Source organism: Gorilla gorilla, chromosome 6 (assembly GCF_029281585.2).
Source record: "Gorilla gorilla gorilla isolate KB3781 chromosome 6, NHGRI_mGorGor1-v2.1_pri, whole genome shotgun sequence".
NCBI classification, from domain to species: Eukaryota; Metazoa; Chordata; class Mammalia; order Primates; family Hominidae; genus Gorilla; species Gorilla gorilla.
The window spans coordinates 124889459-124916438 of record NC_073230.2 but is presented as its reverse complement, the minus strand read 5'-3'; the positions used below and the strand labels follow the sequence as shown (position 1 = coordinate 124916438).

The following is a 26980-nucleotide window of genomic DNA, read 5'->3' as shown; positions in this document are numbered from 1 at the left end:
TACACAATCTTTCTTTCTAGGCTTTTAGATTTTTTCTCTTTATTATTGTATATTATTTCATTTTAGTACAATATATCTGAATGCAGGTCTTTTCTATCATTCTTATTAGGCATTCTATAAACACTTTGATTTTTAAATGAAAATAAAATAATGATAACTTACGGTGAAATAAAATACTGTGGTCCATTGATTATTATTAATTCTTAAAAATGTGTCTCCATTACTTTAAAAAATTCTTTCTTCCAATGTTATTTTTCTCTCTTTTTGAAACTCCTGTTATCTGTAATTTAGTTCTAATAATTCTATTCCCTGTATTGTTTAGGTGTTCTTTCCTATGTTCTATTTCTTAGTCTTTTTCCTTATCCTCCTGGGAGATTACTTTAAAAATTTGGCTTTATATTTTACCAATTCGTTTATTCCTTTTTTATTGTTTCCATTATGTTATTTTTCCATTCTATAGGATTTTTTTCTAAGCATTCTATTTCTCATATCTCTCATTTCTCCTTGGTCTCTTTGGTCATTATGTTTACTGTTTATTATTTTATATCACAAGTTATTACAAATACCTTTGACGTTATTTATAATGGTGTTTGTTGCCTTACTTTTGAAATAGTCATTTTCCTCAAATATTTTGATATTTTGACCTGCTAGCTCATTTTCTTCAGGAAATATTAGTTACTGTAGATAGCAGTGTATATGTGGAAAGGTTAGACTCTATTTGTTTCAGTCCCTATGACTTCAGCAGTGGAGATGTGAATAAAATCTAAGGCGAAGAGCCTCTGATACCAGGAAACTACTGTCATTCACTCCTCACCTCAAAGCAGTTTCTCAGATCAGGAGTTCACTTTTTTCTATCAGAAAGAAGTATTGCCTTATAGAGAAGTAGACTCTGCTCTATCAGGCCTTCTCTCTCACTTTGTTGACTGGATTTTATAATAAATTATTTATTTTATGTCTTTAAAGTTTGTGAATTTTTTGTTAATAATAATATGTTTGCCTATTGTCACATCAAAGATTTTGCTTTACTGAGAAAGCAACATTTTTAAAATATCATAATAAATATTTCTTCATAAAATAGGCATTCATTTGCCTACTGATCTACAAAATTAAAACTTGGACCTTATTACCTAAGTTACTTATACCTTTGACAAATGTTGATAGAAGTTTTTTGTAAACTTTTTCACAAGTGAATGCAATCTGTACATTTTCACTAACACTGGACTCTTACATCTTTTAATGGAGAAAATGCACTTTAGGTTACATGAAGTGTATTACACACTTTGAAACTGAACTCAATTGTTTAATGATATTCAAAAAGTGATGAGCCATTTACATGAAATAGAGAAGTACCTACAGCATAAAATTAAATAGGATATTAATTATTGTGCTTTAGGGCATAAATTAGACAATAACCAAGATCAGAAGAATATGCAATATGGCTACAGTTCAGCAGGATTAGATTCATTATCAGAATTTAAACCCAATTTCTAAGGAATAATGCACTGGGTGCTGTCTGACTAGGTAATATGGAGGCAAGGAAATGCTATAGTTAGGAACCTCTTACTTTATTGTTGCAGTATATCTGTAATATGGCTCCTTTTCTTCCTTAACATTTCTGCAACTTGCCACTTCTTCATTGAAATCCATCTGAATTCAAGCTCTTCAGAGGGAAAGTGCCCTTTTCCTAGTTCTGTCCCCCTCACTCCCTTTTTGTTCAACGTGTCCATTATGCTTCTCAAAGGCACAGTGGAAATGTGCAATTCAAGCTGGTGATGCCTCAGCTCATAACCAACAGGCCTTTCAAAAATGACCTTGGAAAATTTATACTTTAAAAAGTATGGCTAAGTGAGTCACATCCTAGAAAAACATCTGCTTTTTGGATTTCTTCCAAAGATTAATTGTATTTATTTGATACCAACACACATTTCTGCCTAATTTGCTCAACTTTGCCCCTGTTTTACAGATGAGAAAATTGAGGAGAAATAGCTGATGACTCCAATAGCTGGCTTTTATAGCTCCCTTCCAACACCCATAAAGCAAAAATTCTCTTACAATTAAGTTTATATAAAGTAAACGTGAAGAGTCCTAATAGAGTTAATGAAAAAATATGAAAAAATACATCTGAGAGCCATATAAGTCTAAAATGTCCTTATTGATATGCATATAAACTGACGTGATTTCAACTGTATTTTCAAATTTTTCCCCTCAGGTATATACAACATTTATTATATATACCGTAATAGATTATTATCTCAGAAACTAATTTTGGACATAATATGTCCTTTCTTCATATTTACTTCCAGTCTGATTTTATCAGTTCTCTCAAATTGAATTGGAGTTTTGCAAAAAGTGGGTTGTGAAGTTAGATTCTTCATGAAGACTTGTTAAAGCATTGTTTTATTATATGTTTTATTTCTAGTCATTGAGGAAATAAAAAAATTGCTTCTTATTCAGCTCTTGGTTTATTGCACAGAAGTGGAAGAAAGATACTCACAATGGAAATATCTTAAAATTTCAAATCCTGCATAGTGAATGTAGCTTGTTCTGGAATAATGAGTATTAACCTGAAATATGAATATTACTTAAATTTGATTTTCTTGGGAAATCAAATCAATAAGCACACTTTGAATAATGAATTGGTGCAATTTTGAATTGTGTATAAAGCAACTTAGGTTTTCTGAAAAATTGTTCCCAAGAAGCAGTTCAAGAATTGCAGTGTTGCTATAATTGGATGTACCCTATATTCACTAGAGGCAAAAGTAGTTTTAGACTACTTTTGGTTACCAGCTGGGATATTTATAATAATCTAGAACATTAAGTGTACAATGAGAAAAAGTATGCCTTCCAGGAAGGGAAGAGTTTCTCATTTAATTAACAGTGTAAAACACCTCTTGACTGTGAGTTGCTGGTAGCACTGATGGTATTAAGAAGGCTCCCAAAATGTTCAACCGTTATACCTAATTTGTGGGATGTGGTGAACTTTCCAGCTTTGCAAAGATGTATATTGATTTTTGTCCAAAATAATATTTTTAATTACATCCATTTATAACCAGGTCATATGCTGGATCAAACTTCCATAACTTTGTAAATATTAATAGGAATTTTCCTTCATACATGAACTGATTTCTCTTTTTGCTTAAACACATATAACTTTTTTTCAGCGCATCTTATCTGTAAGCATTTTATAATGCATTTTTTAAAAAGTTAATGCATACTCTTGTCTTGTTTAAAAGCAAAATGCCCCAAATTAGAAATTATTATTAACAAAATGCCACATTTAAAGTGGAAAATGTAATATATATAACTAAATATATCAATTTGCACAGAAGGTTTTTATTAATCTTTTCTTCCTTTTTCCTCTCAAGTTATCTGGAAGTATTTTGGATGTGTATAGTGGTGAACAAGGAATTTCACCAGTTAACATGGGGCTTACAAGTGCTTCTTGTCCAAGTAGTCTACCAATGAAAAGAGAAATTACAGGTAATGTTGCTTTTATAGTTTTACCCTTTTTATTTTTATTAATGACATAAGTTATGAGTGACATATATTGTGCTAACTAGGATTTTAAAAGTATAACAAAACAGTTACAAAAAAGAAGGCAGACAGTAAATTCATCTTTTCTTTTTGTGATAATCAAGCAGTAAGTTAAAATAACTTATAGTTTGACTGAATTGATTCATCATTTTGGAAATTGAGCAAATACACATATGTTTTATATACATATATACATGTATATACACACACATATACATACATATATAAAAGACAGCTTCATTTAACATAGGCTCATTTTTATATTAAATAGATGCCATTTATTAACATGGTTACAAAGTGATGTAATAAATTAGAGAAATTAGTCTATTCTTTGTATGCAGAATTTGATAAAAAACAAATATTGGATTTTTTTTCTTTTTAGCTTGTTTTGTGGATTCTATTCTCTGTATGCAGAATTTGATAAAAAACAAATATTGGATTTTTTTTCTTTTTAGCTTGTTTTATGGATTTCATGATAGACTCACATTTAATTTTCTTAATTGAAAATAAACCCTGAGTTTTCAATAGTTTATTTTAAGTGTTACAACTCAAATTATAGGAGCATAGTCAAATTCTTCCAAAATAAATGAGGAAATCAACCCAGGGTCAAAGGAGCTACTTTCCTAAAGGTGTAACAGCTGATTACAGGCAGAACTGGATCAACGTAAGGGTTTCCTGACTTAGAAGTCCAGTGTTAGATCCTCCGTAAGAATAAAGTAGATAAATTCACTTGAGATTTCTGCAATAAACTTTTGGTTTGGAGCTCAAACACTATGGTAAAATTTTAAATAAATACAACATGACCACTCTTAAAGCTCAATCAATAATTCAAAAATGTCTATGCATCCAAATTATTCAGACTAAAATTAATGACTATAGTTTTAAATAAATACATTTAAATAAAATGTATTATTTTATTAACTTTTTAAACTATAACTCTAATAATATCGTATTATTTTTGTTGCATAACAACAAATTACTCCTGAAATTTAGCAACTTGAAGTAATAAACATTTATAATCTCAAAGTAATAAACATTTATAATCTCATTCAGTCTTTGAGCATCAAGAATCCAGGAGTGGCCTAGTGAATTCGTTCAGACCAGAATCTCTTATGAGGCTGTAGTCAAGATGTCAGCCAGAAGTACAGACACCTGAGACTTGACTGAGGCTGGAGGATGCACTCCCGAGGTGTTTCACTCAAGTTCTTGTAGGATAGTGCTTCCTGTTGGCAAGTGGTCTTTGTTCCTGACTACTTGGACTTCTTCATAGGGTTGCTTGAGTGTCCTCATGACATGACAACTAGAGATCAAAGAGATGCCAATGTGAAAGTTAAAAATTTCTCCTATTATCTAGCCTTGGATACCATACTAGTCATTTCCACAACAAGCTAGTGGCTTCACAGGTCAGCCTTATTTATTTAATGTGGGAGGGAATTACAAGGTGTGAATACTACAAATTAAGAATCATTGTAGGCCATCCTGGAGATTGATGGTCATATAAATACAACCACACCATATATACAGGGAAGTGCCATTTACTGGAAGAAAGTGTGGAATTGTTTCATATGGATATTTGAGAAATATAGTGAGTTGCAACTCTTGGGATGTAGAAATAATAATTACTAATAAAATATTTAGGTTGGAATAATTTCTGAATCTCAAAATTCTGAAAATAATAATTGAATACTATATTTTCTGTATACTATATTTCTTTTGGTTATCACAATGATTTTAAGGTAGGTATTGTATTATAGTCATTTTACAGATGAAGAGCCTGAAACACAGAGAAGTGTGGCAATAGATCACATGGCTATTAAATGGAGGGCCAGAAAATAAATTCCGTTTTTATTATCCCAGAGCCTAAAAGCTTTGCCATTGCCTTTCACTGAAGAGTACTGTTTTCCAAATTTCTGAATATTTGCATCAAAAATATTATTGTACCATTTTGGGGCAAATAATATTTTATTTTCACCTAGGAGTCCTGAATTATGTTGCGTGGAGGGGTTTTAAGGTAGAACTAAGCATGGTTTTTATTATTTTTCTTTTGATCAGAAACTGACACTAGAGCTTTAGCAAAAGAGAGACAAAAAAAGGACAACCACAACCTCAGTGAGTATATATTTTTCCATATAAAATTAATGCAAAAGGAAATGCATAGAGGTTAAGGTGTGTGGTCTTTTATTATACTCCATGAGTATTTTGATGTCAGATGGCCAAAATTAATTGCACATACAACTTGATTTATTTTGGGAAATATTAACAATGTGAGCTCTCAGAAAAGCTATCTATTTTCACAAAATGAAACATCTCGAATTCCCTCTTTGCTCATTCACTTCCAAGGAGGCTACCTGTGACTGAGATGAGTGCATTTGGTTACATTTGAATTCTGTTGTGACTCACTGACTCAAAGATTTAAAGAGATAAAAGTGACTTTTGAAAATGTACAACATTTAAATAATAAGAAACTTAACTCCAGGTTCTCATTTTTCTGTGTCAATTTGCTCCTCCTTTCTTAATGATATATTATCTGAAAGGCATTGCTGTGTTGCAGTGCTGAATTTCACCTCTGGAACAAATAGAGCCCTCATGCCTTCCTAAGGGTCAATTAGACTCTGATAACAGGTCATATGAGATGGAGAAATCGGGCAAGAAAAGTAGATTGGCAGCGAGGCTGAGCTTTAGAATGCTTGGTCATGTCTTAAATGTGTAACTGTCTCAAGTGAGCTTGACTAATTGAGTGTGAAGCCTTTTCGTTCTGGAAGCCAAATCAAAAACTGAGAACAGAGTAGAATGAAATTAAAATAAATAAAATATTGCAAATTCCTAAAACTAATGACTAATTTCCTTATGTATCGCTAGCTGAAATTGAGTATACACGTACTTGTGAAACCTGCATCTGTTCATAAAGCACCTGCCTGTGTCACAGTGATGTTTGCTGAGTGTGTGACTGTAAGACAAGAGCTGGAACGTGGTCATAACAGTCCTCTGAGAAATGATTTTATTCTCAAAGGCTTTAGTGTCAGAGCAGATAACTTTGGTCCAGATTATGAGTGGGGAGAGCTAATGGCTGAGAGAAGGGATTAGTAAATTGAGGAACTATGGACTTTTCTCTTAATCAGCCACTTAACGATTACTGACCTTAATCCTACCTTCTCTTTTCTGTGTCTGCAGCTTAAACAAGTCATTTAATGTAGAGTAACATGGTGTCCTGTATATCCATTATCGAAGTGTTTCTTAATCTAGATACACCTGCTACATCATCTTGCTTTTGGAGGAAACAAACACTTAAAAACATTATAAGTTTTAAATAGAATGAATCTAGAAAAACCCTAAAAACTTGTGATGATCGTAGCAAAATTACAAAGTAAGTCCAATTTACCAGAAGTTTACATAAAATTATGTTCCATTCTTCATAAAGACCCGGAGGCCAGGAGTGAATTTAGAATTTTCAGCTCATAGGAGTTTGGCGTGAAAATGTCAGGGCAGGGCAGTGTCAGCTCTCAGCTTGCAGCCCCCCACTCTTCTTTCTGCAACCCCTATTCCATTCTGTGCTACAAGCGGCCTCAAATGTGTCGGTGAACACCCTGTCCTGTACATTCAAGCTCCATATACAGCCCTGCAAACAACTGCCCATTGGTCAGAACTGGGGCCCCCAGTGAGCACGTTGGTGTCATGTTCGGTCTTCAGGAGGATGGACCTAGGGAGGTGGCCTGCACAGGCTCTGGAAGTGAACTCAGGGAATTAGGGAGGAAATTGCTTGTGCCGATAACCCAGAGTATAGTTTAGAAGGGTTCCCTTAGCCCTGTGGCTGCCTTGCTGAGTGGAGAGAGGCATGGCCAGAGAAGGCAAGAGTGCTTCCTCTAAATATTGATCAGAGTAAGAGCCTCTCTTGCCTGGATCTAAGTACAGGATTAAGTGAATATGTCAAAAACTTTGTGAAGAGTGAAACCGCCATGACATGAAGTAGTTTAGTAATTTCTTAAAACTTGACTCCTTTACAAATAACTAGTACTAGGTATGAACACCATTGGGAGCCAGATTTCTCATTATAATTAGCCATTTAAAAATTCATAGACTACTATCTAAGAAGAGTAGAGAAGAAGGTTCTGACATGCTACATAAGATAAATTTAAATAAAATATCTTAAAGAAATGTGACAGGACAGAAACAGTCCCTTATTTTGAGAAAAAAAACTCTGAACTTCCTTCATAGTTGTTCTTCATCTTGTATTTAAAAGTCTGGCTTATAAGAGTTAATGTGTGTGGACACAAAATTATTAAGAAATTCTTATTATTTTATATATGCATATGTTATATACATTTTTATATAAGTATATATGTATTATATGTGTGTATATATGTTTCTATTAGCTTTACCTTTATTTTCTAGTCAGTGTTTTTTGTGGTGTCATTTTGCTGTTATTTGAGTTCTATGCACGGGGGAAATAGGATTGGTGAAGAGGGAAAATAAACTCTTACCAGAACCAATTATATTCTCATTTTAGAGGAATCACAATGTATTATTCCTAAAGGTCAAATTCATTCATGTAATTTGCTTTGTAGAGTAAGTTCATCAAGGCAATTGATAGTCTTTGATGACTTTCCTTGTTTCTAGTAGCAGTTCATAATTCTCACATGTGAACTGTTTAAGTATTTTCCAACATTTAAAAAAATATATTTTCCTTCTTCTTCATATCCTTTTCTACCTTTACTTCCCCAAAAGCTTTAAACATATCTGTTGAAAAAGATACCATGTATAAGTATATGTTATGGTTCTTGATATTAGGAATATAGAGTAGAAGACTGCTCTTAGAGAAGAGTAATACAGGAAATTTGACAGATGTATATTGCATGTTGAACATTTACGATGTTCAGAAAATTGCCATAAGCAATGAATGTATGGAAATGCAAAAAGAGAAAACAGTCTCTGAATAAGAGCTTATATCAGCAGTTTTCAAAGCATTGGCCCTACAAAAACAGTATCAGCATCACCATGAAACTTGTTAGAAATGGAAATTCTTGCCCACTCTTGTCCCCCTACTTCCAGGACACACTAAAATTAGAATCTTTAAGTGTGTGGTGCAAATCTATTTTAACAATCCTTCCAGGTGTGTCTAAAGAGTGCCAAAGTATAAAAACTACTTATTTATATATTATTGGAAACTAAAATAGAAAAATAAATTTGCAGTCTAATCAATATACATTTATTTACCACCTCCTATAAGTCAAGCTCTCTGGTGATACAAAAATAAGTAAGTTAGGTCCCTGCCCTCAAGGAGGTCATAGAGTCTAATTGGATACACAGACCTACTATGTGCTAAACATTGCGTTAGGCTTTGAGGACAGTACATGAGAAGAGTAAAGAGTGTTGCACGACCTCGAATGATTACTATCCTGATGGACTGACAAATTGCCAATGTATGAAATAATCAAACAGATATACATATTAATATATACTTACACACATTTCATTATGAGTATTATAGTATTTTAAAGAATTTTTAAAAATGTTTTGTGACAAAATGTTTTTAAAACAGTGTAAATCATAGATTTATAATTCTGATATTGAAACCTTTACTTTTAGAATAAGAATTTTTATTTTATTCTTGAGAAGTATTATCTTTTGACTAAATGGAAAGTTTTTTTCCCATTGTTTTTAAAAGATCGTTAAAAATGTTTACAGCTGACCAAAAGTGAACTGTGCATTAATGAGAATAATCAATAATATTTCTTCTTTAATAGTTGAAAGAAGAAGAAGGTATAATATTAATTACCGAATCAAGGAGCTTGGCACTCTTATTCCAAAGTCTAATGATCCGTGAGTTCAACAATCATTTCTATAATAATGTTATAATTTAAAGACCCCCAAAATGAATGGGAGGGAAGAGGGGAGGAGAGAACCAATGACTAGGAAACTAAGCAGCTTATGGCAAAAATGAGGCTATTGCTGGGCTCATTTTAAAATGTCTATTCCAGTCTGATTGTTACTGAGCATCAGGGCTGTTACTAAGAGTTGTCCTCTTGAGCTATAAGAAGTAAATAAGTTATTTTTCCTCAGTTCATAGTGAGTCTTTCTGTATGGTGACAATATTGTCAAATTTAGTGATAATGTCAAATACTACTTATGATGCTGACTGGTATATTCAATTTTTATGAGTATAACAATTCTTCCAATTTAAAATTTGTGTGCAAGTGAAAATAGAACTGTTAGATTTTCCAAGGTCCCTGAATTTTGGAGACACACAAGGAACAAATGGAATTATAAAAGCATATTGATTGATGCTGACCAGGCTTTGTGCTGTATGCACAAAATGTCCATCAAACAAATTACTTACTCTTGTAAATATTGAGAAATAAAGTGTTAACTTAAAATGTTGAATGTTTCTTTAAAAATGCGAACGCCTGTAATCCCAGCACTTTGGGAGGCCAAGGCGGGCAGATCACTTGAGGTCAGGAGTTTAAGACCATCCTGGCCAACATGGTGAAACTCTGTCTCTATTAAAAATACAAAAATTAACCAGGTGTGGTGGTGCATGCCTGTAATCCCAGCTACTCAGGAGGCTGAGGTGGGAGAATCGCTTGAACCCAGGGGGCAGAGGTTGTGGTGAGCTGAGATCATGCCACTGCACTCCAGCCTGGGCAACAGAGCAAGACTCCATCTCAAAAAAAAAAAGTGAAAACATGGAATCTGTAGCGTTAATAATGATTTGAAAATATTTCATTAAAACTGAGAACTTTTGAGTAGGTTGCGAAAATTTTCTCCCATTTTGTAGGTTGCCTGTTCACTCTGATGGTAGTTTTTTTTGCTGTGCAGAAGCTCTTTAGTTTAATTAGATCCCATTTGTCAATTTTGGTTTTGGTTGCCATTGCTTTTGGTGTTTTAGACATGAAGTCCTTGCCCATGCCTATGTCCTGAATGGTAATGCCTAGGTTTTCTTCTAGGGTTTTTATGGTTTTAGGTCTAATGTTTAAGTCTTTAATCCATCTTGAAATGATTTTTGTATAAGGTGTAAGGAAGGGATGCAGTTTCAGCTTTCTACATATGGCTAGCCAGTTTTCCCAGCACCATTTATTAAATAGGGAATCCTTTCCCCATTGCTTGTTTTTCTCAGGTTTGTCAAAGATCAGATAGTTGTATATATGTGGCATTATTTCTGAGGGCTCTGTTCTGTTCCATTGATCTATATCTCTGTTTTGGTACCAGTACCATGCTGTTTTGGTTACTGTAGCCTTGTAGTATAGTTTGAAGTCAGGTAGTGTGATGCCTCCAGCTTTGTTCTTTTGGCTTAGGATTGACTTGGCGATGCGGGCTCTTTTTTGGTTCCATATGAACTTTAAAGTAGTTTTTTCCAATTCTGTGAAGAAAGTCATTGGTAGCTTGATGGGGATGGCATTGAATTTGTAAATTACCTTGGGCAGTATGGCCATTTTCACGATATTGATCCTTCCTACCCATGAGCATGGAATGTTCTTCCATTTCATTGTATGCTCTTTTATTTCCTTGAGCAGTTGTTTGTAGTTCTCCTTGAAGAGGTCCTTCACATCCCTTGTAAGTTGGATTCCTAGGTATTTTATTCTCTTTGAAGCAATTATGAATGGGAGTTCACTCATGATTTGGCTCTACGTTTGTCTGTTATTGGTGTATAAGAATGATTGTGATTTTTGTACGTTGATTTTGTATCCTGAGACTTTGCTGTAGTTGCTTATCAGCTTAAGGAGGTTTTGGGCTGAGACAATGGGGTTTTCTAGATATACAATCATGTCATCTGCAAACAGGGACAATTTGACTTCCTCTTTTCCTAATTGAATACCCTTTATTTCCTTCTCCTGCCTAATTGCCCTGGCCAGAACTTCCAACACTATGTTGAATAGGCGTGGTGAGAGAGGGCATCCCTGTCTTGTGCCAGTTTTCAAAGGGAATGCTTCCAGTTTTTGCCCTTTCAGTATGATATTGGCTGTGGGTTTGTCATAGATAGCTCTTATTATTTTGAGATACGTCCCATCAATACCTAATTTATTGAGAGTTTTTAGCATGAAGCGTTGTTGAATTTTGTCAAAGGCCTTTTCTGCATCGATTGAGATAATCATGTGATTTTTGTGTTTGGTTCTGTTTATATGCCAGATTACATTTATTGGTTTGCGTATATTGAACCAGCCTTGCATCCCAGGGATGAAGCCCACTTGATCATGGTGGATACACTTTTTGTTGTGCTGCTGGATTCACTTTGCCAGTATTTTATTGAGGATTTTTGCATCAATGTTCATCAAGGATATTGGTCTAAAATTCTCTTTTTTGGTTGTGTCTCTGCCCGGCTTTGGTATCAGGATGATGCTGGCCTCATAAAATGAGTTAGGGAGGATTCCCTCTTTTTCTATTGATTGGAATAGTTTCACAAGGAATGGTACCAGTTCCTCCTTGTACCTCTGGTAGAATTCGGCTGTGAATCCTTCTGGTCCTGGACTCTTTTTGGTTGGTAAGCTAATGATTATTGCCACAATTTCAGCTCCTGTTATTGGTCTATTCAGAGATTCAACTTCTTCCTGGTTTAGTCTTGGGAGAGTGTATGTGTCAAGGAATTTATCCATTTCTTCTAGATTTTCTAGTTTATTTGCATAGAGGTGTTGGTAATATTCTTTGATGGTAGTTTGTATTTCTGTGGGATCGGTGCTGTTATCCCCTTTATCATTTCTTGTTGCATCTATTTGATTCTTCTCTCTTTTTTTCTTTATTAGTCTTGCTAGCGGTCTATCAATTTTGTTGATCCTTTCAAAAAACCAGCTCCTGGATTCATTAATTTTTTGAAGGGTTTTTTGTGTCTCTATTTCCTTCAGTTCTGCTCTGATTTTAGTTATCTCTTCTGACAAAGGGCTAATATCCAGAATCTACAATGAACTTAAACAAATTTACAGGAAAAAAACAAACAACCCCATCAAAAAGTGGGCGAACGACATGAACAGACACTTCTCAAAAGAAGACATTTATGCAGCCCAAAAACACATGAAAAAATGCTCACCATCACTGGCCATCAGAGAAATGCAAATCAAAACCACAATGAGATACCATCTCACACCAGTTACAATGGCCATCATTAAAAAGTCGGGAAACAACAGGTGCTGGAGAGGATGTGGAGAAATAGGAACACTTTTACACTGTTGGTGGGACTGTAAACTAGTTCAGCCATTGTGGAAGTCAGTGTGGCGATTCCTCAGGGATCTAGAACTAGAAATACCATTTGACCCAGCCATCCCATTACTGGGTATATAGCCAAAGGACTATAAATCATGCTGCTATAAAGACACATGCACACGTATGTTTATTGCGGCATTATTCACAATAGCAAAGACTTGGAACCAACCCAAATGTCCAACAATGATAGACTGGATTAAGAAAATGTGGCACATATACACCATGGAATACTATGCAGCCATAAAAAATGATGAGTTCACGTCCTTTGTAGGGACATGGATGAAATTGGAAATCATCATTCTCAGTAAATTATCGCAAGAACGAAAAACCAAACACCGCATATTCTCACTCATAGGTGGGAACTGAACAATGAGAACACATGGACACAGGAAGGGGAATATCACACTCTGGGGACTGTTGTGGGGTTGGGGGAGGGGAGAGGGATAGCATTGGGAGATATACCTAATGCTAGATGACGAGTTAGTGGGTGCAGCGCACCAGCATGGCACATGTATACATATGTAACTAACCTGCACATTGGCACATGTACCCTAAAACTTAAAGTATAATAATAATAAATTAAAAAAGAACTTTTTTCTCCAAATACTGGATATTATTCATTATCCGGAAATGATCATGCTTGATAAAGTGATACTTGTGGGCCAGGCACGTTGTCTCATGCCTGTAATCCCAGTACTTTGGGAGGACCAAACAGGAAGATTGTTTGAGGCCGGGAGTTCAAGATCAACCTGGGTGTGATCCTACCTCTATAAAAAAGAAAGGAAAAGGAAAGAAAAGAAGAGAAGAGAAGAGAAAAGAAAAAAGAAAAGAAAAGAAGGAAGGAAGGAAAGAAAAAGAAAAGAAAGAGAGAAAGAAAGAAGAAAGAAAGAAAGAAAGAAGGAAAGAGCAAGCTTGATATGGTAGCATGCACCTGTACTCCAAGCTACTCAGGAGGCTGAGACACAAGGATCACTTGAACCCAGGATTTCAAGGCTGAAGTGAGCCATGATCGCACCACTGCATTCCAGCCTGGGTGGTAGAACAAGACCCTACACACACACACACACACACACACAAGTTATGTTTCTGAGATTTTAAAGCACTTTTTCTCTAAATCCAAATTTGCTCATTTATTTGGACAATTCAACAATTTGTTAGAAAAGGGAATGCAATATTTGTCCTTACGTACATACTAGATTGTGAAGACATTTAGGGTCTGAAGAGCTCAGGCCTAATTTAGACTCTACTCCAAACTCTTCAAATCTTTTAAAGTCTCTAAACATGTGACTCTGTTAGCTAAAGAAAACACTTGTCTTCCCTATATGCCTGTGTTTTTATAAAAATAAAATCAAATAAGGTGTATGGGAATAGTTTGCAAGTTATAAAGTTTTATGAGAGATTATTACTCCAAATTTTAATAAAAACTTTATCTAAAGACTCCTTTCTAGTTCTAATTCATTTTCTAGAACATGGGATGGTAAGTACTTTTTGTATAGGGCCAGATAGTAAATATTTCAAGCTTTGCGGGCCATACAAAAGTCTTTGTCACAATTATTTAACTCTGGCATTGTAGCATGAAAGCAGACACAGACAACATGGAATGAATGAGCTTGACCTCACCCAGTGAAATTTATTGACAAACATAAGCTATGGGCCATAGTTTGTCTACCCTTGGTCTAGAATATGAAAATTCAATTTATGATAGACCAGAATTGGGAAAACTGCATTGCAAGCATTGTTTTTCTCTTCCTTATGAATCTCAGAAAGGAGGGTTATTATTTGTTTTATTTCTATTGTGTTGTATGTAGGCAAATAACATTTATTTGGGGTCTAATGGAAAACACATTAATTAGATGTTGAATATGTCTATACATGGATTTTTCCGTATATCACAGGTAGAGAAGACACTTCACTGAAATGTGTGACATTCCAAAAATCTCAGTACTAATTCTGTTTAAATACATTTTATTCCTCGGCTTGCTGTGGCCTCACCTGTTACTCCAGTGTCCCTCTTTAGGGTTTAGCAATGAGGGTCCCATGATTGAATCCAGAGTGTATCCTCTTAAAATGACTTTACCTGAGAACCAAGGTCTGGCTCCATGGACTAAGGAGTACCCATCTACGTGACAAAATTATTCTGGATCCATTTGTCAAATTTTCAAATGTTATTAGGGATAATCTAAAAGTCACAGGAAACAAGAATGCTGGGAAAGGGAAGGGTAGCATAGAAGAGGCAAATTTACTTTGAGGGTGAGAAAATAAAAGAAGAAATGACATTATTATGTTATGACAATGAGGAAATTAACAAACAGTGGATCTGAAAAAAAAAAAGACCATACAAGATTTTAGTTTGAGTTTAGCACATTTTTGAATAACTTGTTGAACAGGTGACTACAACCATTAAAATGACTAAGAACAGTTTTTAAAAAATAAAAAGTACATAAGGCTATACAATTATCTAGTATGAGATATTTTAAATTATGTGCCATACCTATTAACGAGTCATGGAATCACTCAAATGAGACAAATGCAGCATTTTAAACAAAAAAGGAAGAATAGCATTGAAAATATGAGAGTATTACATGTAAAGAGAATAGGAAAGCCCTGTGAAATCTTTGTTGCAGTTTTATTTACTAAGAGTTTGCCAAGTCACTATATAAAGCGTATTTCTTATGACAGATGCATTTGCAAGGTGGGAAAGCCACAGCTTGGCATAAAGAGTACTGAATTGAGAGAGGAAACCTGGGGCTTATCTCCTAAACACCATATACTCTGGGGCATATAGCAGCAACTGTGGCATGGTTGGCCTTTGAGTACCTTTCCAGCTCATGATTGGAATATATTTTGGAGTTGGCTTAGGAAATAAAAGCTAATAACTGAAGACACTTTGAATTCTATGAAGTTTTTATTTCTATGTATCAAAATATTCAGAAAGTTCTATTTCTTTGCAGGTCAAAATGGTGAGGTCAGAAGGAAAAGTAATATAGAGAACAGCTGTAATTGAGATGTATAGGTTGAGAAAATTACATGAAAAAAACATGACCAGGCAATGACAATCTCTTGACCGGTGTTAACAAAACAAAACCCAAACAAAAATAAAAGCAAAGAGAAAGAGTGAAGAGCTTCTACAACATGTAGTAGTTGTCCTCTTTAGCTTTCTTGGAAACACTTTTGTCCATATGTGTTTTTGTGAGCCATGTTTACAAAAATTACATGAGTAGAAAGTTAAAAGTATTATTAGATCATTAATTACTCTATTACTCTTGTTTTTGCACTGTAAAAAGTTTTCTAAATAGTTTGAAGTTTTTTTACTTAATCTTTATTCCCCTCTACAACCAAATTCCTCCTGCTTTTGTGTAAGAATGATAGTTGGTGTAGAATATGAGACCTGACAAAGCTTTCTAAGTCAGGAGTCACAAAATGTTGAAGCAAAAAAAAAAAAAAAAAAAAAAAAAAAATTCAGACCTGTCATAGTATTATTTTCTTTCTTTTTAAAATCTTTTTTTAAAATTATTTTTTAATGCTTTTAAGTGGATGTACACTCCTAAGATAACAACAGATTGTACATTTTCCATAGTTTTGCCTGGTAGCACTCCTTACTCCAATTTATACATTTGTATTATCTGCTCTGACTGTAAATGCATTCAGGCTTTTAATCCACCAAAGTTTTAAGATCTTAAAAAATTGTTGCGCAGAAAATGAAGGGCCAGCATCAACTATCAACATTCATTCTTTAGCCATGCCTTTATTGGTGTGTCTGTGTTTATATGGTACCACCCTATATAATATTTGTAATGCCTACTTTGTTGAAATTGTTTTGGGAGAGGCAGAAGTCTCTTTAGTAAATATAAAAAATAAATAGGAAAGAATCTTGTACATTAAATTTCTTTAAAATAGAGGAACTTAAAAAAATTATTGTAAGTGACATCAGGTACAAATTGAAGGGAGGCTCATTGTGTGTTCTCTACTACCATTTTGAAGGTTTGTTTTTGAACTAATAGTACTTTAAACTTCAAATATGGCTAGGGTTATCGTTTTTTTTAAATCTGTTCCTCTGTCCTCAAGTTTTTCTTTCCATGAGAAAAAATGACACCAATTAAGGGTCCATAAGGCTTTTGCTACTACTTAAATTTTAGTTTAGAGTCCATTACACGTTTCAGTTACAGATACTTGGTTTAGCACCAAAGATAGACTGTCTCTCCCCACCCTTCCCACCACCACCATCCCACCCATTCCCCTCACCCCCTGTGAGTGGAATGAGACCAACAGCCATTATAGCCTTAAAGAAATGACAAAGCATTTTCAAACTTGCGATGTCCATTGACAATGTTTTGGTGCATTGCAGTAGAACAGAGCTCTTATCCAGGTTCCAGTAAGCATTTTCACCTGCTGGTAGAAAAATGTCTCTTCTTTTAATATTTTACTGCTAATGGCATTGTCACATCACCAAAAATATATGTAGAAAAATGTTATATTTCCCTACCTGTGTACTTTATGCTATATTAAAAACATCTCATGACTCTAAATTCAAAATGTATCCAGGTTTTCCAACAACTCTGATTAACATTTAGCAATTACTTTGGACTCATTCTCCAAACATATTATTAGTTCTCATGCATTATTACATTCATTAATGTATATTTTCAGATATCAAAATCAGTAGCCTCTTCCACAATTTCATATCTTTAATTTCTCCTGTCTTAAAAGTAAGTTTTAATGAAATGATTTCTTCTATGCTATAGCCTAAAAAGTTATCCAGTAATGTTTAATTATATTTTCTTATCTTAAATGTATTTAAAAATAGCTATTCACATCAAGCTTTTAAGAAGTTTTGATGATGTTTGTATACAAAAAAATGACTGAATGGTTTTAGAAAGTTTGCTCTATTATGTAAAGTGATGTTGCCAGAGTCTGATTTGTTTCACAATTGCTCAGGATCACCATTCAGGAGGGACTTTATTTTTTTCTTAGAAACATAAAAGCAACCTTATTAGAAAATAGGTTAAAAGATTGCTACATTTGAAATGATCTTAAAAAATTTAGGCTTAAGTCCTCGGTAATGTACATTTCCTAGTTCATTAATGCAGAAATACTGCACATAGATTTTAATCTTGGAGTTAATAATAAAAGCAATTTTCACTAAAAATATAAAAACTGTAATGGTAGAATCATGATATTGCATTTAGCTCTCCCACAAAAAGTCACTTTATTACTTTCTTTTGACACTTATTTTCATTCTGGGATTAATTTTACTATATAAGGGCTTCTTAACTATTCTATTAAAATTTCTATTCAGAAGCAATAATATCTAAGAGTGAATAATAGTCATGTAAATCATTATTTCATATTAATGTAAAAGATTTTGTAAGTTCTTATGAATTCTGCTGACATGCACAATTGTGAAAAGGTTATCTCTCCGTTCTACAGTGATATGCGCTGGAACAAAGGAACCATTCTAAAAGCATCAGTGGAGTACATCAAGTGGCTACAAAAAGAACAACAGAGAGCCCGAGAATTAGAACACAGACAGAAGAAATTAGAGCAGGCTAACAGGCGACTTCTACTTCGGATTCAGGTTTTTATAAGAATGTTGCCATGAGCCACATAGCTTACACATGACTCAGCTGTCATCAGTTTTCTTCATTGGTCTCATTTATTTTTTCTCTTATTAACAATTATTTTTCCTTTTGAAGGATAATTTTACTGCTTTTTAGAAGTTCGTGAATTGGGTTGTTTCAATTAGGATTTGACTAGAAATCCAGGATCAAGGTGGCTGAAAATGTATATATGTATATACATATATACACATATATGTGTATATATGTGTGTATGTGTGTATGTATATATATATATACACATATATAATGACAACAACAAATTACAAAATGCATAAAATATAACTCATTTCATAAATGCACACATTATTATCCTAATCAAATAATAATACTAAGTAGAACATTTGTTTCTCTACATTATATTGGACATTAAATTCTGCCCTCCTTCTTTCGTTTCTTTCCAACATTGCTATGGATTTCATTGCCTCAAGGCATGTTGTGACAGTATATAGTAAGTCACTTCTCATCTGTTCATATAATCCAAAATATCAAAACATGGGCTTTTATAACTCTCAAGATTTTTTAAAAATGTGAGTATGCTTAGCATCAGGTAAAACATTTACTGTTTCCATGAAAAGGTCCTGCATTTACAGTGAGAAATTAATCAGGAAGAATAAATAGATGACTTTCTGCTATCTTCAAATGGCTGTATTGTAGTCTGAGCCACTATGGAACTATCATCAGTCATAACCTTTGTAGAACAATGAGACCAAACTTAAAAAAAAATCTGAGTAATTTTCTCAGAGTTATTTTTCATGCATCAGAAATGTATCAATTTCATTATTTGCAAAGATTATTCATAATTTGTATTGTATTACTCTTCATTTTAAATGCTTGCTAATATTTTGATTCTATGTCTGGCTTATTCTCTAGTGTTAAATCCAATTTCAAAGACATTATTTAATGATTCTCGTTTGAAATTACAGGAACTAGAAATTCAGGCTCGTACTCATGGTCTGCCAACCCTGGCTTCACTTGGCACGGTTGATTTAGGTGCTCATGTCACCAAACGGCAGAGCCATCCTGAACAGAATTCAGTAGACTATTGCCAACAACTGACTGTGTCTCAGGGGCCAAGCCCTGAGCTCTGTGATCAAGCTGTAGCCTTTTCTGATCCTTTGTCATACTTCACAGATTTATCATTTAGTGCTGCATTGAAAGAGGAACAAAGATTGGATGGCATGCTATTGGATGACACAATCTCTCCATTTGGAACAGATCCTCTGCTATCTGCCACTTCCCCTGCAGTTTCCAAAGAAAGCAGTAGGAGAAGTAGCTTTAGCTCAGATGATGGTGATGAATTATAAGAAATAAACAGACCCAATTCATCAACTGGAAAGCAATTCTATGCTGGTGCTATGCAATTATGCTCTGTGTTTCATATGTTGCTTTGGCTTATTTTTTTTCTTAAAGGAATGTGTTGTTCATGAAAAACTGATAGAAGCAACAGAAGAATTCGCAGGAAGAAAAATCATAGTGTTAATGAATTATTGAGGGCGAAAAAAAGGTGTTTTCTTCTTTGACTACAGAGTCCAAATCCACTTAAATTCTGTTTTCCTGGAAAGAGGTACAGCATAAGGAATAGCTCTTTATTGATGTTTTAAAAGCAGCAACTCGGTGGTGTACTACTGGAACTAATGACTGCAAAGTGTTAAACGACTGAAATATACAGTCTCTTAGTTACTCATTTCCATCTTCTCTTCAACTTTCACATCAGTCTTCCAGAATCAAGATCAACATATCAGGTGTTCATTGCCTTTCTCCATTGTCTAGTAGACATGTCTAAAGTTCAAACTTTATAGGATAAATAAATGTATAATAGATTATCTGTCACTTGTGGTTGAAAGGCAAATCTACAATAAATGTGAGAATTTTCCACAATAAAATATGGATAACTTATAAAAACATTGGTTACTAAAATTAGATCCTCATTTTATTGTAGTTGGTTCAATTACACTAATTCTAAAAGCATCCATGCATATTTATATCTCCAGTCTCTGTTCAGGAAAAGGAACATATTGAATATTTTCCTCAGGAATATGGACCAGAATTGTCTCCCTTCACACAAACATACACCTACACGTATTCACATAATTCAGGTAGTATATGTTCTTTTGTTTTCTTCATTCTTCTGACTGCATCAGAATCACATTCCAAATTCTCTTTTCTTATTAAGAAGAGATGTCAGATCATCAATTGTAGTAAATAAAATATAAAATGTCCCCTACAAGGACAGTTTTCAGGTACTTAAAACTTTTCATCAGTATTGGACAGAAATCAATTAGTTGTTGATTTGGTTTTGCTACAAATGGATAAAATATTGAAAATTGAATTGCCAATTGACAAAATAATTATTAAAACAAACTATTTCTTATTATTTTCAGTTCTGAGAGGAACGTAAGGTTCTATTTCTATAAGCACTTAGAGTGTCCTATGATCTTTGGTTGCACTGTTAGCATTTATTATAAGCACTTATAACTATGATGCTTCATTTAGATTTTTATCTCTTGCGCTTCTTTTAGGTTAGGAAATTAAGTTACCAAGCACGTTGCTCTGTGCTGGACCTCCAAGAGTGATCATCCGATCAATGAGTATTCATGGAGGCATACTCAGAACTGCAGTGAGTCCTGAGAAAATGTAGAAGAGTTGAAAAAGATAGGGTCTTACTCCTAAGGTAGTTTATGAGAATGCATGAAAAACAAAAACAAAATATAGAAGACATATAGAATAAAAAATCTAAGCATAAGCTGTAAATACAGAAGGTCAAAGAAAATGAAAATGACTGACAAACTTTATGGGAACAGCAGAATTTGACTTCTCTTTGAAAGGCATTAATTGAGTGAAAGTGAGAGCATATAAAGGAATAATATCAACCAAATGATAAAAGTGAGAATAATAGGGGAAGTATCTTTATAGGACTTTCATTAGAAAGATCTGGATGCCCTAGAAGATGTCTGTTGGGGAGTTCTGAAGCATAAGACTGACAACAGGTTGTGAAGGCCCTTAGAAAACTATGGTGAAATAATATAGTATTAATATAATAGAAACAAATCTTTTTAGTAGCAGGGAGGATGCTGAAAACTAAAATATATATTACTAACGAGTGAGATGTAATCTTTCATGAATATTAAGCTTTGGGATAAATTTTGAAAGGATCTTTTAGTTGCTTCTCACATGGAAAATATGTCACTATAAAATGTGAGACCCTAATGCTGATAAAAGTAGAAAAATAGTAAATCCTTATGGTATAATAATTATCTCAGGCTTAGCTTATATCATTTGCTCAGAATTTGGAGAATTAAAATAATTTTATTGTTTGACATGGAAAAATAATTACTAACTTCTGGGTACAGTCATTAAAGCCTGATAGATAAATTCATCTGAAATATGCCATGTGAAACAGCTATTAGATACATCTTCTCAATAATTTTCAAGAAGATATTACATACTTTTAATTTTATAACAAAATTCCACTTCATTATCTGAGTTGATAATTTGATTAAATGTTAAAAATTACAGATAAGGAATATATTTTGGAGTTCATAGAAAACACACCACTTTATTAGATAGAGACTGGCTTCGGTTCTCATGTTATCTGCTCTTCTCATTTCTTCATATTTTGAGTAGACTTGCACTGATGATGTCATTACTCAGTCATTATTTTCCATTCTGTTAAGGTACAACTACTGGGCCCTGAAACCTATCCTTCACAATCTTGGCTGAGATAAGGACTTGGCACAGGATGATAGAGCCTGGACACAAGAGATCTGGAGAGGGAACTGATATTTGCTGCTACATTCAGATTATGAGATGTCAGGGAACTGTAAAAAGGGTAATGAATTTTTAAAGAGAGTAAAGAGTTGTGCTGTGTCCCGGTCAACTGAAATATGTTAAAAATTAATTAGATGGTAGTTCTTAACTTTTTAAGGCAGATACCTTGAGAATCTAGTGAGTTATAAACCCTCTCCCTAGAAAAGTATAGAACTGTTTATATGGACAATAATTCACATGCATTCAGAGATCTTAGGGATCTCCTGAATGTTTTCTTGAATCCCAAGTGAAAAATTCCTGAATCAGGTCTCTTAGGTATGCAGTTAATGTCATGTATAACAATGGGGGGGACCCTTACTTGTAAATCTAAATATAATTATCCCAATCCTAATAATGATGAGGTTGCATAGGAAAGTAATAGTGTACCAAACTTTAGATTATTCACTAAAAAAGTTGTTCATTTATGAAGTAGTCATTTTTCAAACATGTCCTCCCCACTCAGCAAACTATGCCTTCTATTTATTATATATGGGTCAGTTTCACTATAATTACTGAGCATTATAAACATCTGACCATAACATTTTGAAATGATGCAAATAAATTTCCAAACAAAAATAGTGTGAATTTAAAAGCAAATTATTTGAGTATCTAAGAAACAAGGTAGACCTCTAGAAAAATTTGACTCTCTAGAATATTTTTTGCAGAAATGAGATTTTTCATAATAGTAAAAGAGGCATATGTTTATCAAACAATGCTGTCACAAAAAGCATCAACTGTAATGGGACTATTAATGCATAATTATTGATTTATTCATTCAATTAATATACAATTATCCCTTTTCATTTAAAGATTTAATTCATAATTACAGTTATAATAAAACTTCCTTTAAAGTAAGATACAATAATTTTATTGTTTTTCATTCTTTTTTTAACAAAATATCCCATCCAATCATTTTTTATATTATTAAATATTGGCTGCTTTTTCTTGGATTCACATTAAATAGCCCTTTCCAACTTCCAATTATCTTAAAATAATGATGACCTCCTATGAGTAGATACAGCTCTTTACAATTTTTTTCTTTAGTGCCTTTTCTTCTTGAATTTTTCCTATGTCAAATGGAGAATATATGTACAGATGGTATTTTCTCAGTGTATAGGCATATCAGTGGCCATGGCTTTCTTTATATAGGTTTTTAAAAAAGCTCTAAATAATAAATAGCCAGATGAGCTGGGGACATTGAGAAATAGCCTTACTCTTTTTTTTTCAACTCATTTTTTCCCACCTACATGACTGTAAATCAAATATTTAATAGCTCTTACTTAAAAAATAGATACAAAGAATGTCTTGATTTGGTGTGCTCATTTACCATAATGTCATGAGGGGAATTAGATTTCACAACTTTAAAAGGAATATATTTTTATTTTATTTTGAAAAACTGAGTCATATAGGAATTTTCTTATACTTCAAGGCATCATGGAAACACTTTTTTCCTGTTTGGATATTGTGGAATTTAAACATTCAAATAAATAAATGGCATAACTAAGTGTTCCAAATTTTTTTACAATGTCTTTGACCCTATTCAAACATTTTAGGTATTTACTGACCATCTGATATGTAAGATGTGGAATAAAACTGGAATCAATTAATTATTTCACTGTGTTATCAGCGCAAGATCAACCATCTGGGTTTCTTAAAGACACCCGAAGGATTGAATTTTGTTTCAGTATTGATAATGGCATAGTCTCTGTGTGCTACATGGAATTACATCATTTATCCCTCCAGTGCCCTATATGTTAAGTATGTCAGTTTGACTTAGTATACATATATACAGAGATTTCATTACATTTACCTAATAAATACAAAATACATTTCGAGTGTTACTGATCTCCTATGTTATTGTGCATTGATGTTCCAATGTTTTATTGTTTGTATGAATTCTAATTTGAAAACAAGGAAACAATCCAAAAGCAGAAAAAATAGCTTTTCTTAAAATTTTCAGTGCTACATTTTCCCTCTGAGGTCCATAGAGAATTTGAATGTATAGGAGATTATCTGAAAACAGCTATTTTGATTAAAAAATATATCTCCCAGGATTCAACCAACTTAATGATGAAATACTATTGTCTACTGCTTTATACATAAAAGGGAACTTTTTATCTGCTTGTAAAGGGATTTTTATGTGTATTTCTGCATAATCAGATGACTTCTATTGTGTTTTCTACTGATGAAATTCTCTGTAAAATGTCTTTTTCTTACATTATCCAACAGGCATAAAGAATAACAGTAAAGACTTTTGTGTTTGTAATACTACCTCTTTTATCCCTGCACTACTGTTTTATTGCAAAAATTCTATATTGTCACTGTATTTTTTCCATAGAAATAAATTTTGTTTTTGTGTTAAAGCTGGTAGTTTATGTAGCAGACAAAATATACAAATAAAAGAAGAGACTGATTTTGCTGAAAGAATTATATATAATCAAGAAGTTACATATTGTTCTTTAAATATGATACTGAATTTTAAAAGCAAATGAAATTCAAGAATCTTATCTAACAGCATAGCAGTTGCTTATGGCATACAAGGCTAAAATTAATTCAGCTATTTAATCTTAATAATTATTATGTAGTTAAAAATCTTTGACTTTAATAGTGTTTTACATATATAAATAGCTGAAGTAACATTCCTATAATTTTAATCTGACATTGATTAGATCAAGAAAACATTGTTAATAAGACTGTAGAATTTGTAATTATTGCTATTTTTCATTTTTAATAACAAAGTAATGTGTCTTATTTTCTAAGAAAATGGAGAACTTTGGTGTACTTTAATACATACAAAAATCTTTGTAAAAATACCTTAAAATGTACCAATATTTTCTTTGCATATATTAAATGAAAGACTATAATTATGAAATGTTTTACAGTTTTTGTTCTGCCTTTGTATATAGACTGCACTGGAAAACAGAGAATGTGGGTTAATCATTTGAAAGGATATTTAAAACAGTCACCAGACATCACAGCTGACAACTACTCACTACATAGTCCATGCTGAAAATGATGATTCAATATTTCCCTATTAATGAAAATAATTGTTACATTCTTTAATATGGTCTCCTGCCATCTGCTTCACCATGCTGTTATGGCTTTGATTTATGGAAAATATTTATCAGAATGTTGCTAAATTGCTAACAGGCATAATGGTAGCAGTGAAATCACTAAGAAACTCTGCAAAACCTTTTAATATACTAGATGGTCCCCAGACAATCTAGGATAAATAGAATACTGTATTTTAATATGTAAAACATCTTAAAGCTGCTAATTGGTATTGACTAGACCTATCCTTTGATAATGAAATTAATAAGGATTTCAGTTGTGTTAAGACTTTCTAATATTTAATACCATGTTTATGAAATTTTTCCCTCCATACTTTATTTTAAAATACTAAAACAGGACTGCTCAGAGTTAACCATAAAGGGTGGTATTCTATGTTCAAATACAGGTTCTTTGCTTTTTTAAAAAAAGTAATGTCATGAATATTTTTCTTAAAGTATTATCAATGCCCAAAATACTGATCATTATAATAATCTTTGTATGGAAAGAATAATCTAATACAGGTAAAAATAAGTCAGGGTGACTTTTCTTAAACAGTATATAGGCTGAAAATATGGATGACTGAATGGTTTTGATACTTGATTGTTTATTGTATGTGTATGTACATCTGTGGTGTGTTTGGGCATACATATATGTGTCCATGTGGGAGCTTATTTAAAACGTTTTATAATTCTTCAATATTAGAAAAGACTGCATATAAGAATATGTTCTTTGTTATTCTTTTAGCCCTAGAAAAATCCTTAAGCTAAAGAGAATATGTTATTCTTTATTGGAAAATACATGTAGCAAATACTGAAGCTGTCTCCAAATCTTTCCTATTAGAAACACACACACACACACACACACACACACACGTATCATACATCATACTCCTTACCATGAGTTGAGTTTAAAGGTGGAAAAGATGAAAAAAGTTGTAATAGGTTTTAATATTTTTGGTAAAATAATATTTTCAGCTATAAAACATTAAGATCTAATACAAGCATTGATTTTATTGACCACCAAAAGGAAGATTAAAACCCTCTAAAAAGTTATTACTGTCACCTGCGGAGTTCTAGCTAAGTGGTAGTGAAGTAGTAAAATACAATAAGGCTTATTGGTTAAGTAATGGATGCCTATCATTTTAGATATGTATCAGTTTCATTAATTGGCAACCATAAGACAAAAGTATTACATTTGAGACAGTAATGATTTTGATAGGCTCAACCACATTGTGGTTAAGTATATGATTCACGTAATAAGAAAAAGGTGCCTGCAGGCTATTGTTCCTAGCATGGATTAAAATTTACATATTGCTTCTCCTTATGTCAAAACATCTGGTGCTTGCAAATGCTAACATTTTGTTAAAAAGTTTCACAAGCCAGGAAAAGTGGATTGGAAACACTGCATGTGAGTCATTCAAGCATTATAATAGAATAAAAGCTATGTTCAGAAAAAATTAAATTGCTGAAAACCAATACTATAGTCGAGATTATAATTTATTTGCTTACACAAGTGAAGAGTGATGTTGTGCGTATGTGTAAAGAAAAAATATTGCTTGAGTTACATGGTTATCTCTTAAGAAATAGTTACTTCATATATTTATATGGAACAAGCAGGCCTCTAAGTTCTTCAAGACTTTGCAATCACTTGTAATGTTAGAAGCAGTAGGTAGTTGTGTAAAATCGATTCTGATATTCCTAAGGACAGGAAGTAGGATATATCTGAGGCATTATTTATTCTAGCATTAAATTTCCATTGGTAAATAGAAATTATATGGTAAATAT

General features: G+C 33.1%; 1 protein-coding gene across 20 annotated transcripts in view; it reads left to right on the top strand.

Annotated features, from left to right (window-relative positions):
• TFEC (transcription factor EC) overlaps positions 1-26468 on the top strand; it is a 226521-nt gene extending 200053 nt beyond the window's left edge. For 17 of the 20 annotated variants that reach the window (XM_055347455.2, XM_055347453.2, XM_055347462.2 and 14 more), the window contains 5 exons: positions 3366-3480; positions 5587-5643; positions 9276-9351; positions 18148-18295; positions 19262-26465. In XM_055347455.2, the coding sequence (XP_055203430.1) occupies positions 3366-3480; positions 5587-5643; positions 9276-9351; positions 18148-18295; positions 19262-19642 (777 nt within the window). In that variant the 3' untranslated portion in view covers positions 19643-26465. Of the gene's footprint in view, positions 1-3365; positions 3481-5586; positions 5644-9275; positions 9352-18147; positions 18296-19261 lie in introns of all 20 variants that reach the window. The other 3 variants (XM_004046083.5, XM_055347469.2, XM_055347473.2) reach the window with 3 other exon arrangements.
• The last annotated feature ends 512 nt before the right edge of the window (positions 26469-26980 follow it).